Consider the following 24,208-nt stretch of genomic DNA (forward strand, 5'->3'; position numbering starts at 1 on the left):
TGCTCTCATAAGAACCTTAGAGATGGGAAGGGAAAAGGGAATTAATGTCTACACAGACTCCAAGTAGGCCTTCCTCATCCTTTACGCACATGCTGCCATTTGGAAGGAACAGAGATTATTGACAACAGACAGTTCCCCCATTAACCATCATTGTGGAATCCTTCAATTATTACAGGGTATTCTGAAACCAGCCAAGACAACTATAGTAGTCTATTGTCAAGGTCGTCAAGAGAAAGTCAGACAGAGCTGCTGGAGCAAACTATCCTCAGGATATTTTTTTTTTGAAACAGCACAAATTTATTATCATCCAACTCTGAGCTCTAAAAAGTCAGTCGCCATGGCTGACTAAAATCAAGTATATAAAACCAGTGTATGATGCCCCATGATCGCATTAATGTACACAGCTATAATTTAATAATAATAAAAAAAAAGCTTCTAGAATGAAGTCTTGATGACTTGCATTTTGGCGAATGCTGTGGTCCGTGCTAGGACCCTTTATAGTCCCCATTATAATTGTAGTTTTTACTTGTCCTTCATTTCCTTATGTTATCAAACTTTTAAAATCTTTTATCTCTGAAGTTGTCCAGACAACCCTACAACATGTCATGGTACCCCAAGGGCTTAGCACTGTCCCTCTTCAAAAAGGCACCATCACTATCCCCTTGATCGGGGATAGCCACCTGACCTCCCTGAAGGTCCCTCCTACCACTGTGAGGTGCCTTCAATCCCATCCTCTGACACCCAGTAAATCCCATTCCCTGACACCTGGTCCCATTACTAGACGGGACAAGATAGAAAAGACTTTGGTGCCCACAGGCAAGGTCATCACCCCCTACCAGTAGGAATCTAAAGTGGGATCTTTTCTGGGGTTTTTTGTTGTTGTTGCAGTTTTTTTTTTTTTTTGGCCGGGTCTGGGTTTGAACCAGCCACCTCCAGTATGTGGGGCTGCCACCCTACTCCTTGAGCCACAGGTACCACCCTCAAAGTGGGAATCTTTTCCCTTCAGCCTCCCTTGCAAGAGGCCAAGGGCCCAAAGCTCTTAAGGGGTCAAATGTTGGAATAATTAGTACATTCCTTTTGGAAAGATGTATGGAGAACACTTAGAAATCTAAAAATAGATCTGCCATTCAATCCTATAATTCCTCTACTAGGCATATACCCAGAAGACCAAAAATCACAACACAACAAAGATATTTGTACCAGAATGTTTATTGCAGCCCTATTCATAATTGCTAAGTCATGGAAAAAGCCCAAGTGCCCATCAATCCACAAATGGATCAATAAATAGTGGTATATGTACACCATGGAATATTATGCAGCCTTAAAGAAAGATGGAGACTTTACCTCTTTCATGTTTACATGGATGGAGCTGGAACATATTCTTCTTAGTAAAGTATCCCAAGAACGGAAGAAAAGTATCCAATGTACTCAGCCCTACTATGAAACTAATTTATGGCTTTCACATGAAAGCTATAACCCAGTTACAACCTAAGAATAGGGGGAAGGGGGAAAGGGATGGGAGGGAGGGGAGAGGTGAGCAGAGGGAAGGGGATTGGTGGGATTACACCTGCGGTGCATCTTACAAGGGTATATGTGAAACTTAGTACATGTGGAATGTAAATGTCTTAGCACAATAACTAAGAAAATGCCAGGAAGGCTATATTAACCAGTGTGATGGAAATATGTCAAACGGTCTATGAAACTAGTGTATGGTGCTCCATGATTGCATTAATGTACACAGCTATTATTTAATAATAAAAAAGTCCCTGAATATTCCTAAGATGAATTTTTAATTGTAGCCCATCTGTAAAATAAACTTCTTTTTGAGAAAAAAAAAAAAAAGCTTAACTAAGCGCAGCTGATAACCACGGATAAGAACCTGATAAGAACCGGCGTCAATCAGCTTGTCAGCCATCTAGGAGAGTTCAGGTGTCCTCAAACTTTTTAAACAGGGGGCCAGTTCACTGTCTCTCAGACTGTTGGAGGGCTGGACTATAGTTTAAAAAAAAAAAACAAACACTATGAACAAATTCCTATGCACACTGCACATAATCTTATTTTGAGGTAAAAAAAACAAAATGGGAACAAATACAATCACACCACCTCATGTGGCCATAGTTTGAGGACCACTGATAGGTCATTTTGCATGAACTTGGGCTGATTACATTGTGGTCTTAAAAGTTATCCACTCTTGAACTTGCCATGATATTTACAATACAACTAGGCAGTAATTTGTCTTTTATTTGGGGGCACCATGGGGATTGGTAGATTCTGCATTAATGTAGCTTCCAGTTGCTAGAAAAGTTACTATTAAAAACAGGCCTAATTCTATACCCCTTACCAACCATACCTACTATATCATACCATAAACTCTGTATTCATGGTGTATTAATATTGAAATATACCAATTCACAGGAAATTAAGACAAAGACAAACTTCATTTACTGTAGCATAGTTTTATTGTAACATAGTTTACTGTATTATAAAACAGATTGTAAATGCAGTGTACAATTTTAGTTAAACGGCAGTCAATACACTTTTCACCTTCACTGACATATTTTTTTGACTTCACATAACACCCATTAACAAGTAAAACTGTTACAGAGACCACATAGCTGTGGGAGTGATGTCCAAAGTATCAGCTTATAGATAGCACAGGACACCAAGTTTAAACCCTGATTTTTTGCAGGGGGGTGGGGTGCTGGGCCTGGGTCGTATGCTGGTTGCTTGGGAGGGCCAGAGGCTTGACTTCCCTTGTACCCTTGTCAGAGTCTTTCTGTTACTGAAAAACTTAAAGCATTTTGGATCTAAAACTAGACTTGTTAATTTCTGTTTTGTCCTATTTGATTGGGCCTCTGTTTCTATGAATTTTTCTTATTTAGTCAATATAGAATATCAGTAGGTATGATATGTTATATGTGATATTTCTGTATTCACTGACATAAACTTTAGCAGTTACCATCAATGTCTAATTATAGATTTGCTTGTAAGCAGCCTATTTCCTCCAATGTTTCCATTGATAGATAATGTGAGATTTCAGGGGAAATTTATTTGAGAGATATGTCTGAGCTATACAATCAGAGAGAAGTTTTACATGACAAGACATCCGTTTTAATTCTCATTTTGCATAAGATATATTGGTCTAGAAGAAATAGAAATCTGAGTTAACCCCTTTTAAAATACAGTAACTGTTGTGTATACTTCAACCACTAAGAAAATTCACTAAATGAAAAAAAATCAATGATCTATTTCCAGACCGTTAAAACATAAATTTAAAACATGATTAAACGTGAAATTATTATAGGAGATAAAACTCAGTGCAACCCCACACTTCTATAACTTTAAACATATTGTACAACTATTTGGGGCTTGATTTTTATTTTTTTTTTTAAACAGGAGACATGAGGGGCTTAAGCTAAATGATCTGTAATATTTCTTTTGGTTCTAAAATTCTGAAGATTAAAAGTAATGAATTATCGCTGAGTAATTTGATCCTCATAGTGACAAAAATTGTTAGTCTTCATGATCAATAAAAACAGAAAAGTTATATGCATCTTAAGGCCAGTGGCAGGGGCTGGGAGGACTCCTATAGTTTCTAAGGAGGTTTCTTTATTAAAAGATTCTATTCCTGTTTGGAGACTTTACTGTCTCAGGCAAATGGGGAAAGATCCAGGGACTCCCCCTGTTCTGTTTTGTCACCAGTCAGGAGCCCATACTCTGCATGTCTGCTTTAAGAGTGTGCCACCAACATGGTCTTACTGTGTTAACATTGGTTAAGGGCTGGAAGCATATGTTCTTCATGATTTTACCCTCTTATGGACCTAGGATATTCTTTGGCGTATGATGGACTCCTAAGTCGTTGGTTATATTTTGTCTTTGTCCTCTGCCATCTTTACCCCCTTTCCACTAAGGATGTTTAATTAAGGTGGTGTGTTCTAAACAGAGTGCTTTTAAAATGTTCCTTTTGGAGCTTTGGTCATTGTAACTAGGTTGTTAGCCCCTGCAGGGCGCAGACTGCAGGGTCTTTTTTCTTTCATCAGTTAATGCAGAAAGTTGGTCAGAAGCTTTTCACCGAGTTGCTGGCTGACTCAGAAGTAGAAGATCCCCAGAATAAAAATTAGAAGAGCAGAATGTGCATCCAATTTTGGCATTGCTACTTTCCGGTCTTATGACTTTGGGCTGATTCTAGAACCTTTTCATTCTTTGGTTAGTTTCTTTGAAATTGTCATGATAAATCCTTGCTCTGTGTGCCTCACAGAGCTGACAGTGGGTGCGGAAAGGCCTTTTACATTGTATTGCTCTTTTGTCCAAATAAAATGTCTCCTATTTTTTACAGTGTCACTGGTCACAGGCCCAGTAGAGCTCTAGTAGAGGGACAGATGGTTTCGCTTCATTGTAGGAGAGCATCGCAGTATTTGTTGTGATGGCAAATCGTGTAATTTGCTGACTTTCCTCTAAGTGCCGTTTCCATGTTTATCTAGCCTTGCAATTTTTGCTTCTTAAGGTAAGAGGAGGATTTGTGGCTAGTGTGTGACTGCAAAGCTGATTTCACCTCCTTTACCTTTTGTTAGCTATGGAGTGGAAAACTATTAGGAAGAGGGGGAGGGGATTAGTACAGAAATAATTGGAAGGCATTAATAATTAATAAGTTCTGTGACATTGAAAGGATATTAGTTTTAACATGAAGTTAATAGACATAGTAAAAACAAATAATCCATTTTTAAAGTTGGGGTTAATAATTTTAGCAGCAATGTGTTTTTATCTTATTGTTAAAATTTACTGAATATAAATAAACAAAAAAACTTGGTGGGTTAAGGTATTTTAATCTACCATTTTCTTGCTTCTTATTAAATGTTTTCAAATGCTCTTAGAACCAATTTATGGTTTCCTTTTTTTTTTTTTTTAAAACTGAACCAAATTTTTATTTGTTTGCTACACAAAGTGTTTGCTACAAAACACTTGCTACACAAAGTGTTTGAAGTGTAGCAATAATAATAATAACAGGTTAACATTTATTGGGCATTGTGTTTTAAGTCTATTTCAAAAATAGTTTCATTTAATTCTCTCAGTATAAGAGAGGTAATAAGGATGATCATTTCCACTTTAAGGATGAGGAAACAGGGGTAAGAGAGAGAGGTTGAGTACCTTGCATAGGCCCATAGTTGGCCTAAGTGCATTCTAAGTGCGAACTGTGCATCCTCACCCGCAGCCACTTCACGAGGTCTAGTGATAGAGTCCACATGTTTGCATGAAAAAGAATGGGCAGAAAATAACCAACACTTCTCAGTCTATAAAAAAAAATGAAAGAATTATCTATGAGTGTATAGTTGCGATTTCTTCAGGCTGTATGTTAGAGATATAATATGTAATGTGTGTGTTAAATGAAATAAGCCTTTTTTGGGTAAAGATAGTGTTATCTTGGAAAGATGCCTAACATCCCTGAGCCTGCATTTCCTAACTAAGAGAGAGCTGGGTTTGAAGGACAGAAACACCGTCCGTCCCACTGGGTCTTTTGTTTGAGTGGAGAGAGAGATGGAGGAGAAAGAGCTCGTGAAACTTTGCCCCTCTCTGGTGCTTGTCTTGACATAGCTATAAATTCAATAGAAACCAGTTTTTATATGCTGAGTAAGTTTATAGCAGTCTGTGATGCCGACATGATTTTATCGGCTTTGGAGAATTTTCTCAAGTTTTAGTGTCAGGGTGGCTGTGACAGGCTCATTCCCCTGGAAGTGGGGAAGCCTAGCTCTTCCTTTATGTGTGATCCCATCTGTATTTTCCTGATAAATAACTCTGAGACAGTGTGTGCTCCTGAGGGGTTTCCCTGGCTGACCCTGTGGCCTTGACCCCAGGAACTGGCCTCCTTGCAGGCATCAGGCCCTCCCATGAAATAGCTGCTCTCCTGCAGAGGTTTTTGAGTTACACATGCAGCAGAGAGGTTTTTGACAAGTTGACTTAGACCTGTTTTGCATAGACTAATAGTTCAGTGAATATGGTTAATTGAATAAATGAATGCAAATATGAGGTAAAATGAAGGTTTCAATAGTGGACACTTAGTCCAGGGCCAGTTATTTTCATTTGTGGGTGTCATCCACACATCGGTCTGCAAACTGCGCTTTGATCGAGGAGTACAGTGGGAAGACTGGGAGTTAGGGGACAGGACAAGTTGAGCTTTATGTCTGTGTGGTAGGGTGGGGAAGGGGGTGCCAGAGGGAACCGGGGAGCCTCTAGTTTCTGGTCTCAGCCAGACAGTTTGTACAGTTTGAGAAGTGAGTTGAATTTAAGGCACCCTGTTTGGTTGGTGAGTGGTCCTGATAAATCCTGTTGTCAATTGCAGTAAACAAAAGTTCATGTCTCTGTCCTGACCTGGTTAAATTACGGAAAGGGAGTTCAGTATAGTGCAGCTACCATGCATGCTCATATGTATAGATATATAAAAGCTTTTTATGTTTCTACCATCGTGATTTGACTTTTTAAAAAGCTGCCTTCATATTTCTTGTTTTTGCAAAATCAGAAACCCACCTTTGGGTTTAGCTTTTCAAACTTGATACTGTTTTGTTTTTTTTTTGCAGTTGTTTTTGGCTGGGGCTGGGTTTGAACCCACCAACTCCTGTATATGGGGCCGGCGCCCTACTCCTTTGAGCCACAGGTGTTGCCCTCAACCTTGATATTTTCATAATAGTTGTGTCACATGTTTCTCTGTTGTTAACTACTTTTAATAACATGATTTAAGATATTTTATAATGAAAGTTGAACGTACCCTCCACAGTACGATGAAGTTGATGTACCGATCGCTCAGCCTCCGTAACCATCAACACTAACAATGCCTTACTAGTTCACATCCCCGTTCCCCTTTCTTCTCTTATTCCCGCCACCTGCTTTATTGTGGAAGAATCTGAAACAACCCCCAGACCTCATGTTGTTTTGATATCAAATATTTCAGTATGTGTCTCATTAAAGTACTTTATAAAAAGATGCCACAATGTCATTATTTGTAGTTTCGAATGCAGATAGAATTAGCTGTTTAATATTATCTGGAATCAAGTCCATTTTCAGAACTCTCTGATATCCTAAAAGGGGAAGTTAGAGACAACAGGCCACCTGATTTAATTCACGTTCAACTCCCTTCTCTTTTGTCGCAGGGGCTGGGGACATGAGGGCTTGATGGGGGTTGCAGTGTACTTTATGATTCCCCACAGCAGGGTCCCCCAAATTTCTGGGTTTCTCAATTATTTTGAAGCTGTGAATGATCCCTGAATTTGGGGATGACAGCTTGATCCCTTTCTTTGCAAGTGTTCCATTTGACCTTTTCTGTAATGGGTTTTCCATCCACTTACTGTTCATTTAAGGGGACCCATTATTTCATTAGGGATTCCAAAGTGATTTTCTGATTCTGTCATTTCCTTTGCACTATTGAGCTGGAACTTTTTCATATTAAAAACTTTTCTTTTTCACTAGGTATGTGTTATTACCCTGAAAGACAATTCATACTGGAAAGACAGGACACTTTATTATTTCTTCTTCCCTTTAGTTAGGGATGAGTGCCCGAGCATTCTCTGGGGACATCCAATATTTTATTTTCCTATTCCTTTTAATGTATCAAATATTTTTAAATCAACTAAGTCATTATTCTTTCCATAACAGCATGATTTTAACAGCTGTATAGTTAGCCACCAAGTATTTAAAGCTATCTTTTGCTCTTTAAACTATGTCTTTATTGTTGGGCATTTTAGCTTCTTTTAATTTTCTTGTTATGAATAATCCGTGTATTACTATGCCAGGAACTGTGCTAAGTACTTCACAGCACTATCTCATGTAATTGTCATAATAATCCTGTGGTACATCACTCTTTGACTATACCTCCAAGTACTTATCTGGAGTAGCTTTTGCAAAGTTGAATTTCTTGGGGAAAGGGGTCAATTTTTGAAAGATCACTGACACCCTCTTCCAGGGTTTTCCTTAAGGTTTCTTTGGCAGCGTTGATGTCTACTTGTTCTTGGTTGCTTTAAATCCAGATTGAAGAATATCAAAGGGGAAAAAATTGGTAAACTCCCTGCTGGTTTGGTGGGTTCTTTGAATTCTCATCTTCTTCAGTCTTCCTCCTGTTCTTCAGGGTCTTCATGGAGCGGCCCTGGGTGCTATGTCAATGTCTGGAGTCATTTCTTCCCTGCTCTGTTGGTTGATGCACCCACAAAGGCTCACCCTGTTTCAAGGAAAGGGGTAAAATTATAGGACAGAATAGAGAAATCGTTGAGAGAAGAAGCCAGTGTTCTTGAAACTTTTTTTATCTCCCGGCACACTTGAACCTATAGATAAACTTCCATAGCACACTTAAATTATGTCGATCAAGAACAAATAAAAGAATATTCTTACTGTGCTTTGAACTTTTTTCAAAAATAATTTAACTAGGCCAGGCTCAGTGGCTCATGCCTGTAATCCTAGCACTCTGGGAGGCTGAGCTGGGTGGATTGACTGAGCTTGAAACATTTCCACTAAGATCTGCAGTCATTCTGATACTTCTCCCTTTTTAGGCGATACTTTTCTTACATCTGGCAGCTTGCAGAATTTTCTCCTTCATCTTAACTTTGGCAAAGCTAATCACAATGTGTATAGGAGATGCTTTATTTGGATTGAAACTTGCTGGGGTTCTGAAACTGTCTGCCATCTGAAGTTCTGTATCTTTTTTTTTTTTGGCCGGGGCTGGGTTTGAACCCACCACCTCCGGCATATGGGACGGGCGCCCTACTCCTTGAGCCACAGGTGCCACCCGAAGTTCTGTATCTTTTACAAGGCTTAAGAAACCTTAAGGAAAACCCTGGCAGTTTGAGACCAGCCTGAGCAAGAGCATCACCCTGTCTCTAAAAAGTAGCTGGGCCTTATGACAGGCACCTACAATCCCAGCTACTTGGGAGGCTGAGGCAGGAGGATTGCTTGTGCCCCAGAGTTTGAGGTTGTTGTGAGCTATGACGCCATGGCACTCTACTGAAGATGACAGAGACTCTATCTCAAAAAAAAAAAAACATAATAATTTAACTAATGATCTTTAAAAATTTTGTGGAATATGTAGGACCCTCTCATGGCACACCAGGTGGAAATCACTGGAATAAGCCATAGGATCAGCCAGAAAGCAGTTGTACACTGATATTTTGGGTAGAGAAGCCAGTAAAGGAGTGATGAGAGAAAATGGTCAGATAATTAGGGAAAATAGGAGAAGGGAGTATTATGGAAATGAGAGGAAAGTGCTTTTGGGAGTAGTAAAATGTTGACCACTAGTTTCTGTTGTTTTGCAAACATAGGTAGGTGTTTTTGTTTTTTTTTTATACAGATAGGTCTCTCTCTGTCACCCAGGCTGGGGTACAGTGGCATGGTCTTAGCTGGAACCTGGAACTTCTACTCAATGATCCTCCTGCCTCATCCTCATGAGCAGCTTGGGCTACAGGTTCATGCCACCACACTGGCTCATTTTTCTTATTTTTTATAGTGATGAGGGTCTTGCTGTGTTACCCAGCCTGCTCTTGAACTCTTGGCCTCAAGCAATCCTTCTGCCTCAGCCTCCTGAGTTGCTGGGATTATAGGCTGAGCCACTGTATACAGCCCCAGTTAGTAATCTTGATGTGAAGGGAAGCCTTATGCTAGGACAGTAGCTGGGAGTGGGGAGTCCTACAGGCTCAAGGAAGGGCTTTTTCATTAAAGCACGTTTGTATGATCCTAGGAACATTCACGGAAGAGAGTGGTGTTACGTTTCAGGGATAGCTAAGGAAGTGAGATCTTGAGCATGCAACAAAGAATTTGATTCAAAACACAGGGGAAAGAACCTCTTCTTGTTTGTAACAGGGCCTATTTCCACTGTGAGGAAAAGGGCAGAGAAGCCAAGCACAGGTGTTTTGCATATTTGCAGTTGGTCTATTCTATTTTCTCAATAAATTATTTTAGAATATCATGCCCTCATTGGAAAGAGCAAGTCAGGTTGTGAGGACATTGTATCAAATTTGTTTTGGAGGGTGGGAGCTTAGATGAGAAAGCTGATGGGTGCTGGGCTTCCCTAAGGTGGATAGCTGTGACTGCAAAGTCAAAGCAGGCGACACGCTTGTGTCTGTCTTTTGCAGTGTTCAGCTGCTCAGGTTCAGGCAAAGAGAAGTGGATGGCCAGATTGAAACAAGTTGTGGTTTCTTCAGACAAGGGTGTTGGAGGGGAGAGGGATTAAGGAATTGAAATGTTTGAAGTGTCTAATTATAGTAATGGAACATGGAATTTAGGCTGGTAAGGAAGGAAATGAGATGGGACAAGGGTGATGGATCATGCAACAGCAGGTAAGGATGACTGATTCAAGGTCAGGGTGGTGGATGGAGCTTTTGAAGGGCTTCCAGAGTGGGGGCTTAAAGGATAGAAGGTGGTGGTCCAGAATTAGGGTTTCCATTCAGGCATTTGTACATAGATTGATTCACTGATGATCAATAAACTAATAGATCATCTACCCCTTGCCAGGTACTCCTGAAGGTCCTGGGTAGAAGATGGTAAACATTAGGGTCTGCAGGATTGGAGTTTACTTTCCAGGAGTAGGAGATAGACCACAGACTCCATTAATTCAAGGGCTAAAGCTTGCTGAAGAGTAAGGCTGATAATGGGAGTGAGAGACCAGGGATGGTTTTTTAGAAAGGACAGTTGATGAGGTATTTCTCTCAGTGGAATTAACAGTTGAGGGGAGGCCTGGATGAGATGGAGGACCCAGGGAGCCATGGAGCTATCTGGGGAAGAATGTTCTAGAGCAGGGGTCCTCAAACTGTGGCCCGTGGGCCCCGTGATTGTATTTGTTCCCGTTTTGTTTTTTTACTTCAAAATAAGATATGTGCAGTATGCATAGGAATTTGTTCATAGTTTTTTTTTTTAAACTATAGTCCGGCCCTCCAATGGTCTGAGGGACAGTGAACTGGCCCCCTTATAAAAAGTTTGAGGACGCCTGTTCTAGAGTGACATGCTGCGAGGTAAGAATGAGCTCAGTGTGTTTGAGGAGGATGAGGGTCCCATGGGCGAGAGCAAGTGTGGAGTGAGGGACCGTGGTGGGGAGTGAGAAGTGGGGGCTCCTGAGTCATGGTGAGATGTCTGATTTTACACTGAGGGTGACAGGAAGCCAGCGGAATAAGCTTTGAAATCCATCTTCTGGAGGAGGTACAGCTCCTGATAGTGACCAGCTGGAGGACTTAGCGTTGGTTGCACTTCTGGGATGGAGGAAATGCTGGCTAGAGGCAAGGACTCAGGGTCTGGGACGAGGCCTCTCCTGGGTGTTGGTTTGCTCTCTGTGGGGGTGTCAGGGTCACAGGAATGACAATAGGGGTAGAGGGAGATGGTGGGGCTGAGAGTCAGGAGGTGAACTGCAGAGGGTACACATTCTAAGAAAGGAGAAAACTGTTAAAATTGTTATGCTCAATATATCCTGGCAACAAAAGATGAATACAAGTCAGTTTGACTTCTGCAATTATAAGAGGTGCTCAAAGGATTGTCGTTAGTGTCCAGACACTTTGGATTACAGCAAACTATTGCTTGAGTAGTGTTTTTTATTTTTATTTTTATTTTTTTGAGACAGAGCCTCTTTGTGTTGCCTTTGGTAGAGTGCTGTGGCATCACAGCTCACAGCAACCTCAAACTCTTGGGCTCCAGTGATCCTCTTGCCTCAGCCTTCCCAGTAGCTGGGACTACAGCCACATGTCACAATGCCTGGCTAGTTTTTTTCTATTTTTAGTACAGATGGGGTCTCGTTCTTGCTCAGGCTGGTCTCAAACTCCTGAGGTCAAGCAGTCCACTTGGCAGGGCCTTCCAGAGTGCTGGGATTACAGGTGTGAGCTGCCGGGCCTGGCTGAAACTGTCCCCTTATATTGCTACACATGCTGTTTCAGTTTCTTCTGGAAGTACCACTGGTGCAGCCAGTTGTCTACAGTACACCACACCCTTTAAGGTCCCTAGGTAGAAGTCTTGGGTTGTTAAATCAGGAGAACATGGGGGAAACTCTACCACACCTCTTCGTCTTATGCACTGTCCTAGAAAATTCTCACCGAGGTCAGCTCTCATGTTTCAGTACTTGTTATAATCTTGGGATGAAAACTTTCCATTTTGGTGTTTTAAAAATGTGTCATGTGTTTGTTCTGCTGACTGCTGTCTCGTGTGCACACTGTTTGGTAGCCCTTCGTAGTGAGTGTGTGGACTGTCCCAACACCACAGCAGAAAAAGCAGGACTTGTTGCTGCGGGTGGCATCCTGGATTCCCTTGAGCACATCACGCACAGTCCCATGCGTCTCACAGTCACCACGACTGTGTCTAGTTGTTCGTTATGCTGGAGATTCTGTTGCACACTCACTTCCCCATTGCCATTGTACTTTTCCACAATGTTCTCAGATCTCAAATACCTTCCAAATGGTCTTTTGATGCTGGAGTGACAACCATGTCTCTGCCATTCTCTTTGGTTGTCCTGCCTGTTGCTCGGTGATGCTAGCAGTCATCCGATGGACCCCATCTTTTGAGTGAACATCATACTACACATTGCTACTGTAATTCAATTCAACTTTGAAAAGTAAGACATACATAACATTTCTTAAGTGTCTCTATGTTTTTTTGGTACCCCCAGTATTTAAGGAGTGGTGGGGTGAAAGAATGACTAGAGGCTAGTTAAGGTGGCAGGAAGGTGGGGGATAGATAGGGGTCTAGCCAGTGGCAAGAGTTTCAAAGGAGCTGATGGTGGCTTTGTAAGAGAATAAATCACCTGGAAATATTTGTGGGGATTAAGGAGGCTCCCCTCTTCCTGTCTGTCTAATATCATGCATGTGGAATTTGACATGAAGTGCGTCCTCCTAAGAGGATTGCAGGATGAAGCTTTCCTCTGGGGCTGTCAGGTTACTGTTACTACAAACATTCCCTTTAGAAAGAGTTCGTATAGGTACACCATGGAATATTATGCAGCCTTAAAAAAAGATGGCGACTTTACATCTTTCATGTTTGCATGGATGGAGCTGGAAGTATTCTTCTTAGCAAAGTTTCTCAAGAATGGAAGAAAAAGTATCCAAAGTATCCAATGTACTATGGATACTTTTTTTTTATGTACTATAAATTGGTTTCATAGTAAGTGTATGTAAGTATAGTAAGTAATAAGTATCCAGCTTACTATGAAACCAATTTATAGCTTTCATATGAAAGCTAAAACCCAATCATAGCCCAAGAAGCGGGAAAGGGAGAGGGAGAGAGAGGGGAGGGGGGAGGGTGGGTGGAGGGAGGGTAGTTGGTGGGACCACAGCTACGGTGCATCTTACAAGGGTATATGTGAAATTTACTAAGGGTAGAATATAAATGTCTTAACACAATAACTAAGAAAATGCCAGGAGGGCTATGTTAACCAGTGTGATGAAAATATGTCAAATTGTATATAAAACCAGTACATTGTACCCCATGATTGCATTAATGTACACAGCTATGATTTAATAATAATAATAAGAATAGAGAGGAAGAAGTAAAAAGGTCATTGTTTCTATATGGTGTGATTTTCTACAATAATTATTACAATAATTACTACATTAATTAATAATTTAAAAAAATAGAGAGGAAGTTACAGGTGTGATTTTCTACAATTGTAGAAAATCCAAAATAATCTATTGTCAGATTGATTAAATCTACTGAATGTCAGAAAATTTGGCTACTGGATATAATATTATTGTACATAAATATTGATTTCATTGTCATATTTCAGAAATAAAAAATTTTAACATAAAAAAAGCGTTTGGGGCGGGGGCTCTCAACAGCCTGGGGTTATTTCCACCCCCAGGGGACGTTTGGCAAAGTCTGCAAACATTTTCATCTGTTAACACCCCCAGGTGGGGTGCTTGTGCTGCTGACCTCTAGTGGTAGTGTCCAGCAATGCATGGGATGACCCTTGGCCCCCCCAGCAATATCTAGTTCAACACGTGTTTGATAGAGAAACCCTGGATGAAGGATTTCAGGGTATTTGCTCATCATAGAACTGGATTCTGGCAGATCATTTCTTCCACGGTGTTCTGAAGCCCCCTCTGGTGCATTTTGGCTTGATTTGCACTTACATGTTTACCCTGTCACACTGACACACAAGCAAGATCCTGTTTCCCTTAGTTTCAGTTCTACATGGTATCTGAGTGTTGGGAAGGAACTAATTAGTTTTAGGACTATTCCCAGTCATTCCACAAGACGAGTACAATGGATATACTATCATGAGAAGACTCATTTGGAGACTGAGGGATGCTTATTTCTTTCCTAGATATTTAGTTCCAGTTAGATGCCAGCAAACTGAATTTCTATACAAGAAAAATCCTCATCCCCCTGCAATTCCCAGGAGACCAAGGAATATTCTGTAAAGACTTGAAAGATTGGTGACAATAGAGGCTTTTCTTGTCCTGCTTTGTCACTGCAGATATGAAAGATGAGTTTTTAGATTAGTTTTGTTTTACAGACAGAAATAGAAAGAGGCATAAACACTGCATGACCAGTGTCCTGATAGAAGGAAACGTTCATACATTTGAAATGTAACTGAAATGTAGACCTGGCCTGGTTTTGCACAGCCCTAAGCTAAGAAAGGTTTATACATTTTCAAAGTTGTTCAAAACCAAACCAAACTAGTGAAAAAATATGCAAGGGAGACCTTCTGTGGCCCACAAAGCCTAAAATACTTATGATTTGGCCCTTTGCAGAAAATGCTGGATGGTATAAGACTGGCATTTCATTTCTAGTTCTGACCGCGATGGGAATGAGTCTATCACAGGACCATAGCTTTGCATTCATGCAAAAACCCTAAAATCCCAGGTGGGGTTTACGTGAGCAAGTAGTCAGGTTTGCAATACAGATGGCAGCCATCAGTGGGGTTATGTTTTAGTGGGGAAAGGAGACAGTAAGAAAATTATTGCATAAGTAATTAATTAACTAAAATAAGTAAGTATCCAAAGCAGCTATGAAGGATTCCAAGAGTGTGGAAGATCACTAAAGGCTCTTTTGGATGAGTGTTGCTAATCTAAATTTTAGATTAGAATCTAGAATCTAATTAGAAGGAGGTGTACCGACAGGGCAAAAAGTGAGGAACACTTGTGGCCCCAGAAAGAGCCCTAGAAAATTTCTTTTTCTTCTGCCTTAGTTTATGAACATGGAAACCAACTCCATTAATTGCTGAAGGTTATAGATGTAGTGGTGTCAGAACTGGATTAGGGATAGAACCCGTGGCTAACAATAGAACCAACTGGTGACCAGTAAAATGCTGATGCCCGGGCCCCTCTGCCAGCAATCCTGTCCTCCCTCGGCGGTCCTTAGGTACAGCGAAGATCGATAACCCTTGGTCTAGGTGGACCCAGGTCCCCTGGTGTCCTTGGCCACTGTTTCTCATTGTGCCTCTCTTTAAGGGAAATAATTACAAACTTACATTTGGACCTAGAGTTATATTTCCAAAGAACATACAGGAAAAATTTGAGTTTTTCTGTCACTTCTCTTTTCAAGCGACTGTTTTTGCTGGACCGCTCTCTTCACCTCTCACGGGTTGGTGCCTTTGCCGGTCACCCCAACTCCCTCATTCTCTGGCCCCTCCCAAGGGCCAGGCCTGAGATTGTGAATGTCAGTCCCTGACATTTCTGAGCCAAAATGGTTGCATGGTGGGTAACTAACTGCTTCCTTAGAGAATCATCTGCAATGAAATCCAGAAAGGTTTAACCTTTTGGATCGCAAGTTAAATCAGAAACCCTGTATTTAACCAAAATAGTGGTTTTACCAATTAAATCCAAAAGGGAGCTGGGTACCGTGGCAAATGCCAGTAGTTCTAGCTGCTCCTGGGGCTGAGACAGGAGGATCACTTGCGCCCAGGTATTCAGAGCCAGCCTGGGCAACTTAGCAAGACCTCCCATCTCAAAAACCACAAACAAACAAATACTCCCCTCCCACCCAAACTATCCAAAAGGGTTGGGGGCTTCTTTGTTGGAAGCTGTACAGCCCCTAATGTGGCCCATTTTCTTTTGAGGCCGGGGGCTTTGGCGGACAGGAGAGCAAACCAGATCTCCCTTCCCTCTGTGACATCTCTGGTCACAGACTGCAACGTCTTCTGCAAGGTTTCCAGGCTTGCTCTTGCAGTCAGTCGCCATGGAAACGGTGTTGCTCCTGGCAGTGTTTACCAGGCCTCCCTCCTCTGGGAGAGCCAGAGCCAGGGGACCTGCCAGAACTCCCTCTAATGACTGTGTTTCATCCATAGGGCGAACTCTGTTGGAGAAGCTGTTCAGCCAGCAGGAGAACGGGCCCCCAGAAGAAGCTGAGAAGTTTTGCTCCCGGATCATTGCCATGGGCCTTCTACTTCCTTTCAGTGACTGCTTCAGGGAACCGTGTAATCAGAATGCCCAGTCAAGTTCAGCTCCGTTTGATGTAAGTAGGGGCGTTCACTTCTGTCTGTGAGGCAGATTTCTCCGACACAGCAGCTGTGACAGACATCTGCCAATCCCGCTGTGATTTCCAAGTGACATGGATGTGAGCCGTCCTCCTCCCAGCCACTCAGTGGCTCACGTGTCTGTTTCTATACTTTTTTTTTGGACTGGAGTGTCAAGTATACTTGCCAAACCTCTTTTCTTAACAATAGGCTAGACAATCAAGCCTGCTTTAATCATTGGTGACTTTAAAGAGGCTCTAAGTTCATATTTAGGACGTTCCTTCAGAAGTGGCTCCATGCAGCCCCAGGTTTCCAGGGGCCGTTGAATGCTACTTCGGTGCATTCCTAACTCATGTGTGTGTTGTATGTTGATGTGAAGCAGCTTTCTGCTTTCTCCAGCCCACCCATTCACTAAGAGAGTTAATGTTGTACAACAGTAATTCAAAAGGCATATTCATCTTTCATAATAAATATCGGCACTAGTGGATTATCATTTTCAAGCCAGAGCATTGCTAGTCATTCTCAGGTATGTGGTACATGTGTGACCTTGGTTGTGATAAGCAGGCATCTAAAACCTACATACCGACTCGGTGCCATAGCATAGTGGTTATGGTGCCAGACACATACACTGAGGGTGGTGGGTTCGAACCCGGCCCAGGCCTGCTAAACAATGGCAACAACAACAACAAAATAGCTGGGCATTGTGGCAGGTGCCTGTAGTCCCAGCTACTTGGGAAGCTGAGGCAAGAGAATCGCTTAAGCCCAAGAGTTTGGGGTTGCTATGAGCTGTGACGCCACGGCACTCTACCAAGGACGACATAGTTAGACTCTGTCTCAAATAAATTAATAAATAAATAAACCTAGATACCTCATATGTAAGAATTCACATATGCATTTCTGCTGAGAACATTAAAGGTCTGGTCGATTCACTTGTACAGAGCTCGGGATTTATGAGTATTTGGAAGTAATGGGTTCTCCTCTTAACTGGTGCCAACTGCACCCTCTTCCCTGGTCAGCCTTCTTTACTCTACATGCTGTCATTCAAGGAGTCAGGTAATGAGGAGTTTTGAAAGACAATGAAAATGAACCCGTGCTGAGGTCAAGGTGTTGTGGCAGTGGATAATAAAGTGTCTCCGTGTACCTGTTGGTTTTTTCCTTTCCTTTCCATATGATGACCTGCAGCCCTTCTCAGTCTCTCTTCAGTATTAGGAAGACAAATCACATCAAATATTCTGAGATCTTCTTGATACTTCCCAATTGAAAGAAAATCCCCCAGGTTGGGCTGTGACTGGTGAACCTTTCTTTCTGAGATTTAAATTTTTTTTCTGCCATAATTTTTCTTAAAGACATGGCAGCTAATCATGGCTCAGTAGATATTTTTCTCCTATGGGAAGGATAGGATTATTTCATATTTTCCCTCCTGTGTCCTCTATGAGAGGGCTGTATTATTGAAGAAAGAGAACTTGAGGATGAAGGTAGGTTAAGTTTTATAGAGCTGTATTTTAGAAGATGTGTCGTTTTGGCAAATTGGAATGATAATAAATATAGTATAGACAAAGCCAATATAGTATAGACTAGCCATGTCTAACACTGGATTTTTGATTAAAAATTATTCCCAGATTAACTGCGTTTTCCTTCCTTAAAGCCCAGAGGTAAATAGCCTTGTCAGTCTATAAGTGTGGCATTGGAATAACTGAAAAGATTAGGGTAATTGCATTTCTCTTCTCTCATATTAAAAAACAAAATCAGCTAACCTGTTTTTTTTTTTTTTTCTTTTTTAATACTTCTCTCCTAGTGTCAACCTTGTGTTAGAGAGACTAGCAAATCTTCCCAGCCATGTTATTTTGGGCAGCAGGGTGTGGCTTGGAGAGTGAAAAGCAAACAATTAATAAATAAAAGTCCTTTTAATGTTGTAGGAGGGAATTTCCTCAGAATGGGGAATTTCTTTCCGTCTACTTGATGTAATTGCATTTTCTCCTTCCGATTTGTTGGCTGTGGTCCAACCTCCCTACTCTCCCCTGTCAAAGTGACCAAAATAAAGGAGAATTTTTTTTTTTTTTTGAGATAGAATCTCACTATGGTGCCTTTGGTAGAGTGCTGTGTCCTCACAGCTCACAGCAACCTCAAACTCTTGGGCTCAAGCAGTTCTCTTGCCTCAGCCTCCCAAGTAGCTGCCACAACGCCCAGCTATTTTTTTTGCAGTTGTCATTGTTGTTTAGCTGGTCCAGCCAGGTTCGAACCTGCCAACTTCAGTGTATATGGCTGGTGCCATCACCACTGTGCTACAGGCACGGAGCCTAAAGGAAAAATTATTAAAGGTACCTTCATAAGAAATGTTATTCCATACATTTAAGTAGCAGTTCAGTAATGGAACTGTGTTGATCCGATGCAAACTCCAGTAGTTTCTTTAAAACCCACAGGTGGTAACGATATAACAATCTAGAGGGTCATGAGGACTGAGGTATCACAGGGATGGGAGAGAATGTGCTTCTCTATGGGGAGAGAAATTTCTGATAATTAGTCTCTTTGCTTATTTCCAGAAAATAGCTGTTGTGGACATTTCTAACCAACAGATTCTCTTGAGCTCGGTTGCCCTTTGAGACAGAACCCCCTGTGGGAATAAGCTCATACCTGGCACCCTTCCTAGCCCCGACTTTGCAACTTTTTTCCCGACTCTAACAGCATCCTCTCCTCTCTCTCCTCTTACCTCTTTTTCTCCCTTCTTCTCTGGGCACTTAACACGTATAATTGAAGCCATAAAGGGTTTTGATTTGGGGCTCTTACTGATGCACTTGAGGGATTAGCCTATTTTAGTCTGCTCTTTTGATTTTAGTTCCATGTTATTTTTATACATTTTCAGGGCCTAATATTTTGCTTTGTAGAGTGCTATAGAAAATATGAAAGGACTTCACATTTTCTTTTATTATACATTTTAACTTCATTAAGGTTTCAAGACCTTTCAAAGACTAAGATGGCTTTGAGTGATCATGTTAATTCTTTCACAAATGTTTACCACATGCCTTCTGCACACCAGCTAATGTAGATTTTGGAGAGATGTCAGTGAACAATTTAGAGCCTTCTTGTGGAATGTACGTCCTATGCAGGGTAGGAAGACACAGATATAAAACAAAAGCATAAGTAGTTAATTTCTGCCAGATTCTAGTAAGTACTATGAAGGAAAAGTCCAATGATATGATGGAGTGAGTGGTGTAGGATAGGAGAATGCACAGGGGATCCTTTCTAAGGACCCCTGGGGCCAAGTCTGAGAGTCGTTGTTTCAGGCAGCTCAAGGTGCAAGTGCACAGGGTTCATGTGTAACCTATACTGGGGGTGGGGGGTGGGGGGTGGGAGGCAGGGGCCTGGTAGCTGAAGCTTAGTGAGAGAAGGAAAGACCGATCTCAGGGTATGGAACAGGCAGGATCTTAAAAGCCACGAAAAGAATATGGATTTTTTCTTTTTCAGTAGGAGCTTTGGGGAGGTTTTATGCAGGGGAGGAACATATTTGCTTTATATTTCATGTGGATAACCCAACTTGGTCTTTTAATAATAGAGTTCAGGGCAGAGGCAGATGTGGGACGCCAGGTAGGCTATCACAGTGGTTGATGGTGGTGAAGTAGATGGAGAAGGGCCCCTGGGTTGGGATGGATTCTGAGAGGACTGATGGGATTTCTGGTGGGTCAGACACAGGGACAAGGGAATATGGGGAAGTCAATGTTGACTTCTTGGTTTCAAAAAGCTAGGCACTGTTTACATAGATGGAAGAGACAAGGCCATTTTAGGAGGATAATGTTGTAAGAACAGAACTCATTCTCTACTTTCCTTGAATGAAATTCAAATTACTTAGAAAACTAATATGTAGTAACCAGCTTGTTACCTGGCAAACATTACCTTTCGCCTTTTTATAAGTGGAATGGCATTGACTTTACTATTAGGGTCATGATATTTAACTTATTAACTACCATCTGAGTTGTATAAAATGGATGCTAGATTTGAGCCCGTGGCCTCGTGAAGCATATATAACTCATACATTTCTTAACCTAATAAAACACCATGGTCCGAAGGAAAAAAAATATTTTTCTAGTGTTGGAGTCAATGTGTTAATTTTTTTCAGCCATCAAAAGGTGTGACTTCTATAAAAATAGAATAAAAATTGAGCTCCCTTAAGGGCCTAATGACATCATCCTATCATGTCTTTCCATTTCCAGGACTGATCTGGGGACCCAGAAGCTACCAGTGTACCTCCTTTTCTCTGAGAGTATCCTCATATTTGCCTTTTGCTTTTTTTTAGGGGGGTAAGTGGGTGGGTGCTAAATCTTAATATTCTAAGCTAGATCTATACCAAAGCTAGCAAGAAAAAACTCAGGGATAATACTACTGATTTCTTCCTGGTAAACTATATTATTGAATTGTAGATCATGTTTTTTTGTTGTTTTTTTTTTTCCTGTGGTCTGAGGAAAGACTTTTTGCTTCAGGAACCTAGTCTAGTTATCTGTCTCATGCTTTTATTTATAACATGATCCCTTTTTGTGGGTCACATTCATTAGCAGCTATTTTCCACCCAAGGACACTGATCTTACTCACTTGTTGATTATCCATTAACAAACTCGTTTAGGATTTCTTTAATCATACCTATGGCAGATCACATTATCCATTTATATCACCAGGAATTAAGTTTACTTTTCAGGGGGACATGGTCATATGTTTAATTCTTCATGAACTTACCTTAAATGTCTGTGTAGTGGCGTATTATTTTTGGATGCTGATCTGCTGCTTTTTTAAATACACCGTGATCCCCATCCTTACCAGATAGGCGAGAGCTCCTTGGTGTATATGTCAGTAGACATATGTTTGGGTGAGCATGTGAGTGAAGCTAAAATTAAAGACAAGTCATAAAAATTTAGGTTAAAAAGGAATAAAAGAAACAAGATCTTGAACGTGTTGGAAGATAGGTCACTGATCCAACCCAGCTGCAGTCTCTCTCAGAAAACTAATGAAATGTACTCTAGTTGTTGTCACCATAGACAGAAAGAAGAATTAAGGGAACAAACAGATATTTGTATTTGAGTTCATTATTTTTTTTTTTTTCAGAGCCAGAAGAGTACATAGATCCTATTCAGTCAAGCCCACACAAATCTTTTCCTGAGAAGCAGTAAAAGCCTTGTCACATCTTTTAGCTCTAAGAGAATATACTTTCATACATATGTATGTGTATATTTTGCTGTATATTTATTTTTGAAATTTTCTGGTGGACAGCATCAACTCTCAAACAGTTGTTGTTGTTTAAAAGGTGGTCTTAAAATAATAATTTTCAGACCAGCGTTTAAAATTATTTTAGTTGACATTTCTCTTCCTTGCAGACATCTTTGTAATTGCAACGTAGAAGTCCTCAGTAAAATATGAGATTTTGTTTACGAACGTTCATATTAGCTGTGTTGACATGCAGTGTTTTGTGTTTGCTGATGCCATTATTGCATTATTGACATTGCTCTTGCCTTGGGTGCCTGGGCTATCACAGGTGAGGATTTAGCTCAGTTATACTCCAACCTTGTCCTTCCCCATTCCTTCCTATGTGATGAATATTGTTGTTCCTAGTTTCAATTTAATAATTCTTCTTTAAAATTTAAAAACTATGCTTATGACTTTTTGCTTTTGTTCATCAACTTTAGATATGTTTATCTCTTGCTGCCCACCCACCTTTTAAAATCAGACTCTTAGTGCCTCTGCCTAGTCTGAGCCCTGTCTATGTCCCTGCTTCTACCAGACACATTATATTTTGGGGGTATACTTTTCAGGGTAATGTTTCATCAATAGGTTCATATTAATTGCTTGGAAACATATGGATGCTGTATAAATGCCACATGGCAGAGGTAGACAGCGTGCTTTGATTTAGTTTGCTTCTAACAGTATCACAGCCCTCATGCCACCTAAACAAGGATTTCCTTGGGTCAAGTTCAAATGGATTCTGTTGGTTTTTTTTTGCAGTTTTTGGCTGGGGCTGGGTTTGAACCCACCACCTCTGGCATATGGGGCCGGCGCCCTACCCCTTTGAGCCACAGGTGCCACTCGGATTCTGTGTTTTTAATAAATAATCATGTGTTTAAAAGTGTCCCAATGCTTCTTCTTATTCTTTTATTTTGGGAGAAGAAACATGAGCCCCCTCCCCATATTCTCAGTATCTCTGATTATTCAACTAATTCTTGCCATTCTGACTTCATCTACTAATTTAGACTGGGTTCTTGGTATTTGACTATGACTTCCATAGTTATAAATGGAATTTATCACTGTTTGAAATTTTCTTTCAGCTCCTCCCTTCTGTGAGCTCCCCTGTCCCCCTTCTCTAACCTTCCCAGGAACACAAAGATGAAAAGGAAGCCGCTACTCCCGACTGGCTCACAGTCTGCTTTTACAAAATAAGACATGAAGATAAATTAATGAAGCTTAGCGGCTGAAGTGGGCTTTATCGTCAAACTGTCCTGGATTTCCTATTTCATGTGTAAACTTTAGGTAAATGGCTTAATTTCTCAAAGTTTGTTTTCTTCAGTAAAATGCAGGATAACATAGTAGTTTATTAGTGAAGGGAAAGTGTGAATACAAATGAAGTATTTTGTACAACATGGGCAGATGATAAGTGCTCTGGGTGTGTTAACTGTCACCACGGGTCATAAACATGTTTGAAGTCCCTGTGGAGACACATACAGTAGAAGGATCAAAGGGGAAGAATTTACTAGGTTTCCTTGGTAGCTCAGATGATAATACATGGGGCAAGACTTGAGGAACAAGTAGGAGTTGGCTGCAGGAGCAGCCGTAAGCAGAGAAGTCTATGTACCAGGCAGCACATACAAAGGCATGAAGATGCGTGTGAGCATAATTTATAAGTATTTATGGAGTGTACGTTGGGAGAACGATGGGTGGAAAGGAGGGCAGACATGGAAACAAAGCCATATATCTCACGCTGAAGAATTTTGAGCCATAAACAGGTTGACATTTATAAAATATCACTCTGGTGGCAGAGTGGAGAATGGGTTGAAGAAAACTGAAATTAGCTTCTGGGTGATCAGAAATGTCTAAAGTGAAGCATAGGCAGTGGGATGGAAAGAGATGGCTATGGGGAATATATAGGATTTAGAATTATTAAGGCTTGCCATTTGGATGGATGTGGGGAAGGAGAGTAGATGATTTCCTTGGGGTTCTGATTTGCATCTCTGAGATACTCTGAGTCAGGATGCTAAAGAGGAAGCAGGTTTTGGAGAATATAGTTAGTTCTCTTTTGGACATCTAGAATTTGTGATTCTTTGTGACTTCACACTGGCAATTCCTAGAGGGCAAGGGAACTGATACTCCCGGCATAGACCATGGGTTATATGCTGAAAATAAAAGCAAATAAATCTAATAAATTCATAGCAAGTCAACAAGTCAAAAGGTTGAAGTTTGTAAAGACAGGGGAGAAAGAATAAGTGTAGTGAGACTATAGAGAGAATTAATTCATTAGAGATCGTGCCCCAGGAAAGAATATTGTGTTTGAGATTTCAGAGGTGGAGGGGTTCTCGAGTCCACAGTCCAGTCTGTGGTGGAGGGGAGCACCCTTTTTGTTAGTACAGAGAAGCTCAGAGTGTTGGCTGCGGCTTAATTCCCACAGGTTTGTGGGAGATTTGGTATGCAGAAGCAGACACAGGACCATATGATCAAGTCCTTGGTGAGTGAAGGCTGTGCCAAGGAGGTCTGTAATGTCTGTGACCAGGAAGGATGCTGGTGGGACTCCTGTGTAATATGCTCTTCAAAGGTAGAGAGTGTTTTGCACAGGGTGAACTT

At 41.0% G+C, this 24,208-nt stretch overlaps 1 protein-coding gene across 1 annotated transcript in view; it reads left to right on the plus strand.

Moving 5' to 3' along the window:
* The window catches only part of LOC128596366 (formin-2-like), a 275,022-nt gene that overhangs the window by 21,718 nt on the left and 229,096 nt on the right, over positions 1-24,208 (plus strand). The window contains exon 2 of the mRNA XM_053606029.1: positions 16,232-16,398. Within this exon, the coding sequence (XP_053462004.1) occupies positions 16,232-16,398 (167 nt within the window). The remainder of the gene's footprint in view (positions 1-16,231; positions 16,399-24,208) is intronic.

This window comes from Nycticebus coucang, chromosome 10 (genome assembly GCF_027406575.1).
Source record: "Nycticebus coucang isolate mNycCou1 chromosome 10, mNycCou1.pri, whole genome shotgun sequence".
Classification (NCBI taxonomy): domain Eukaryota; kingdom Metazoa; phylum Chordata; class Mammalia; order Primates; family Lorisidae; genus Nycticebus; species Nycticebus coucang.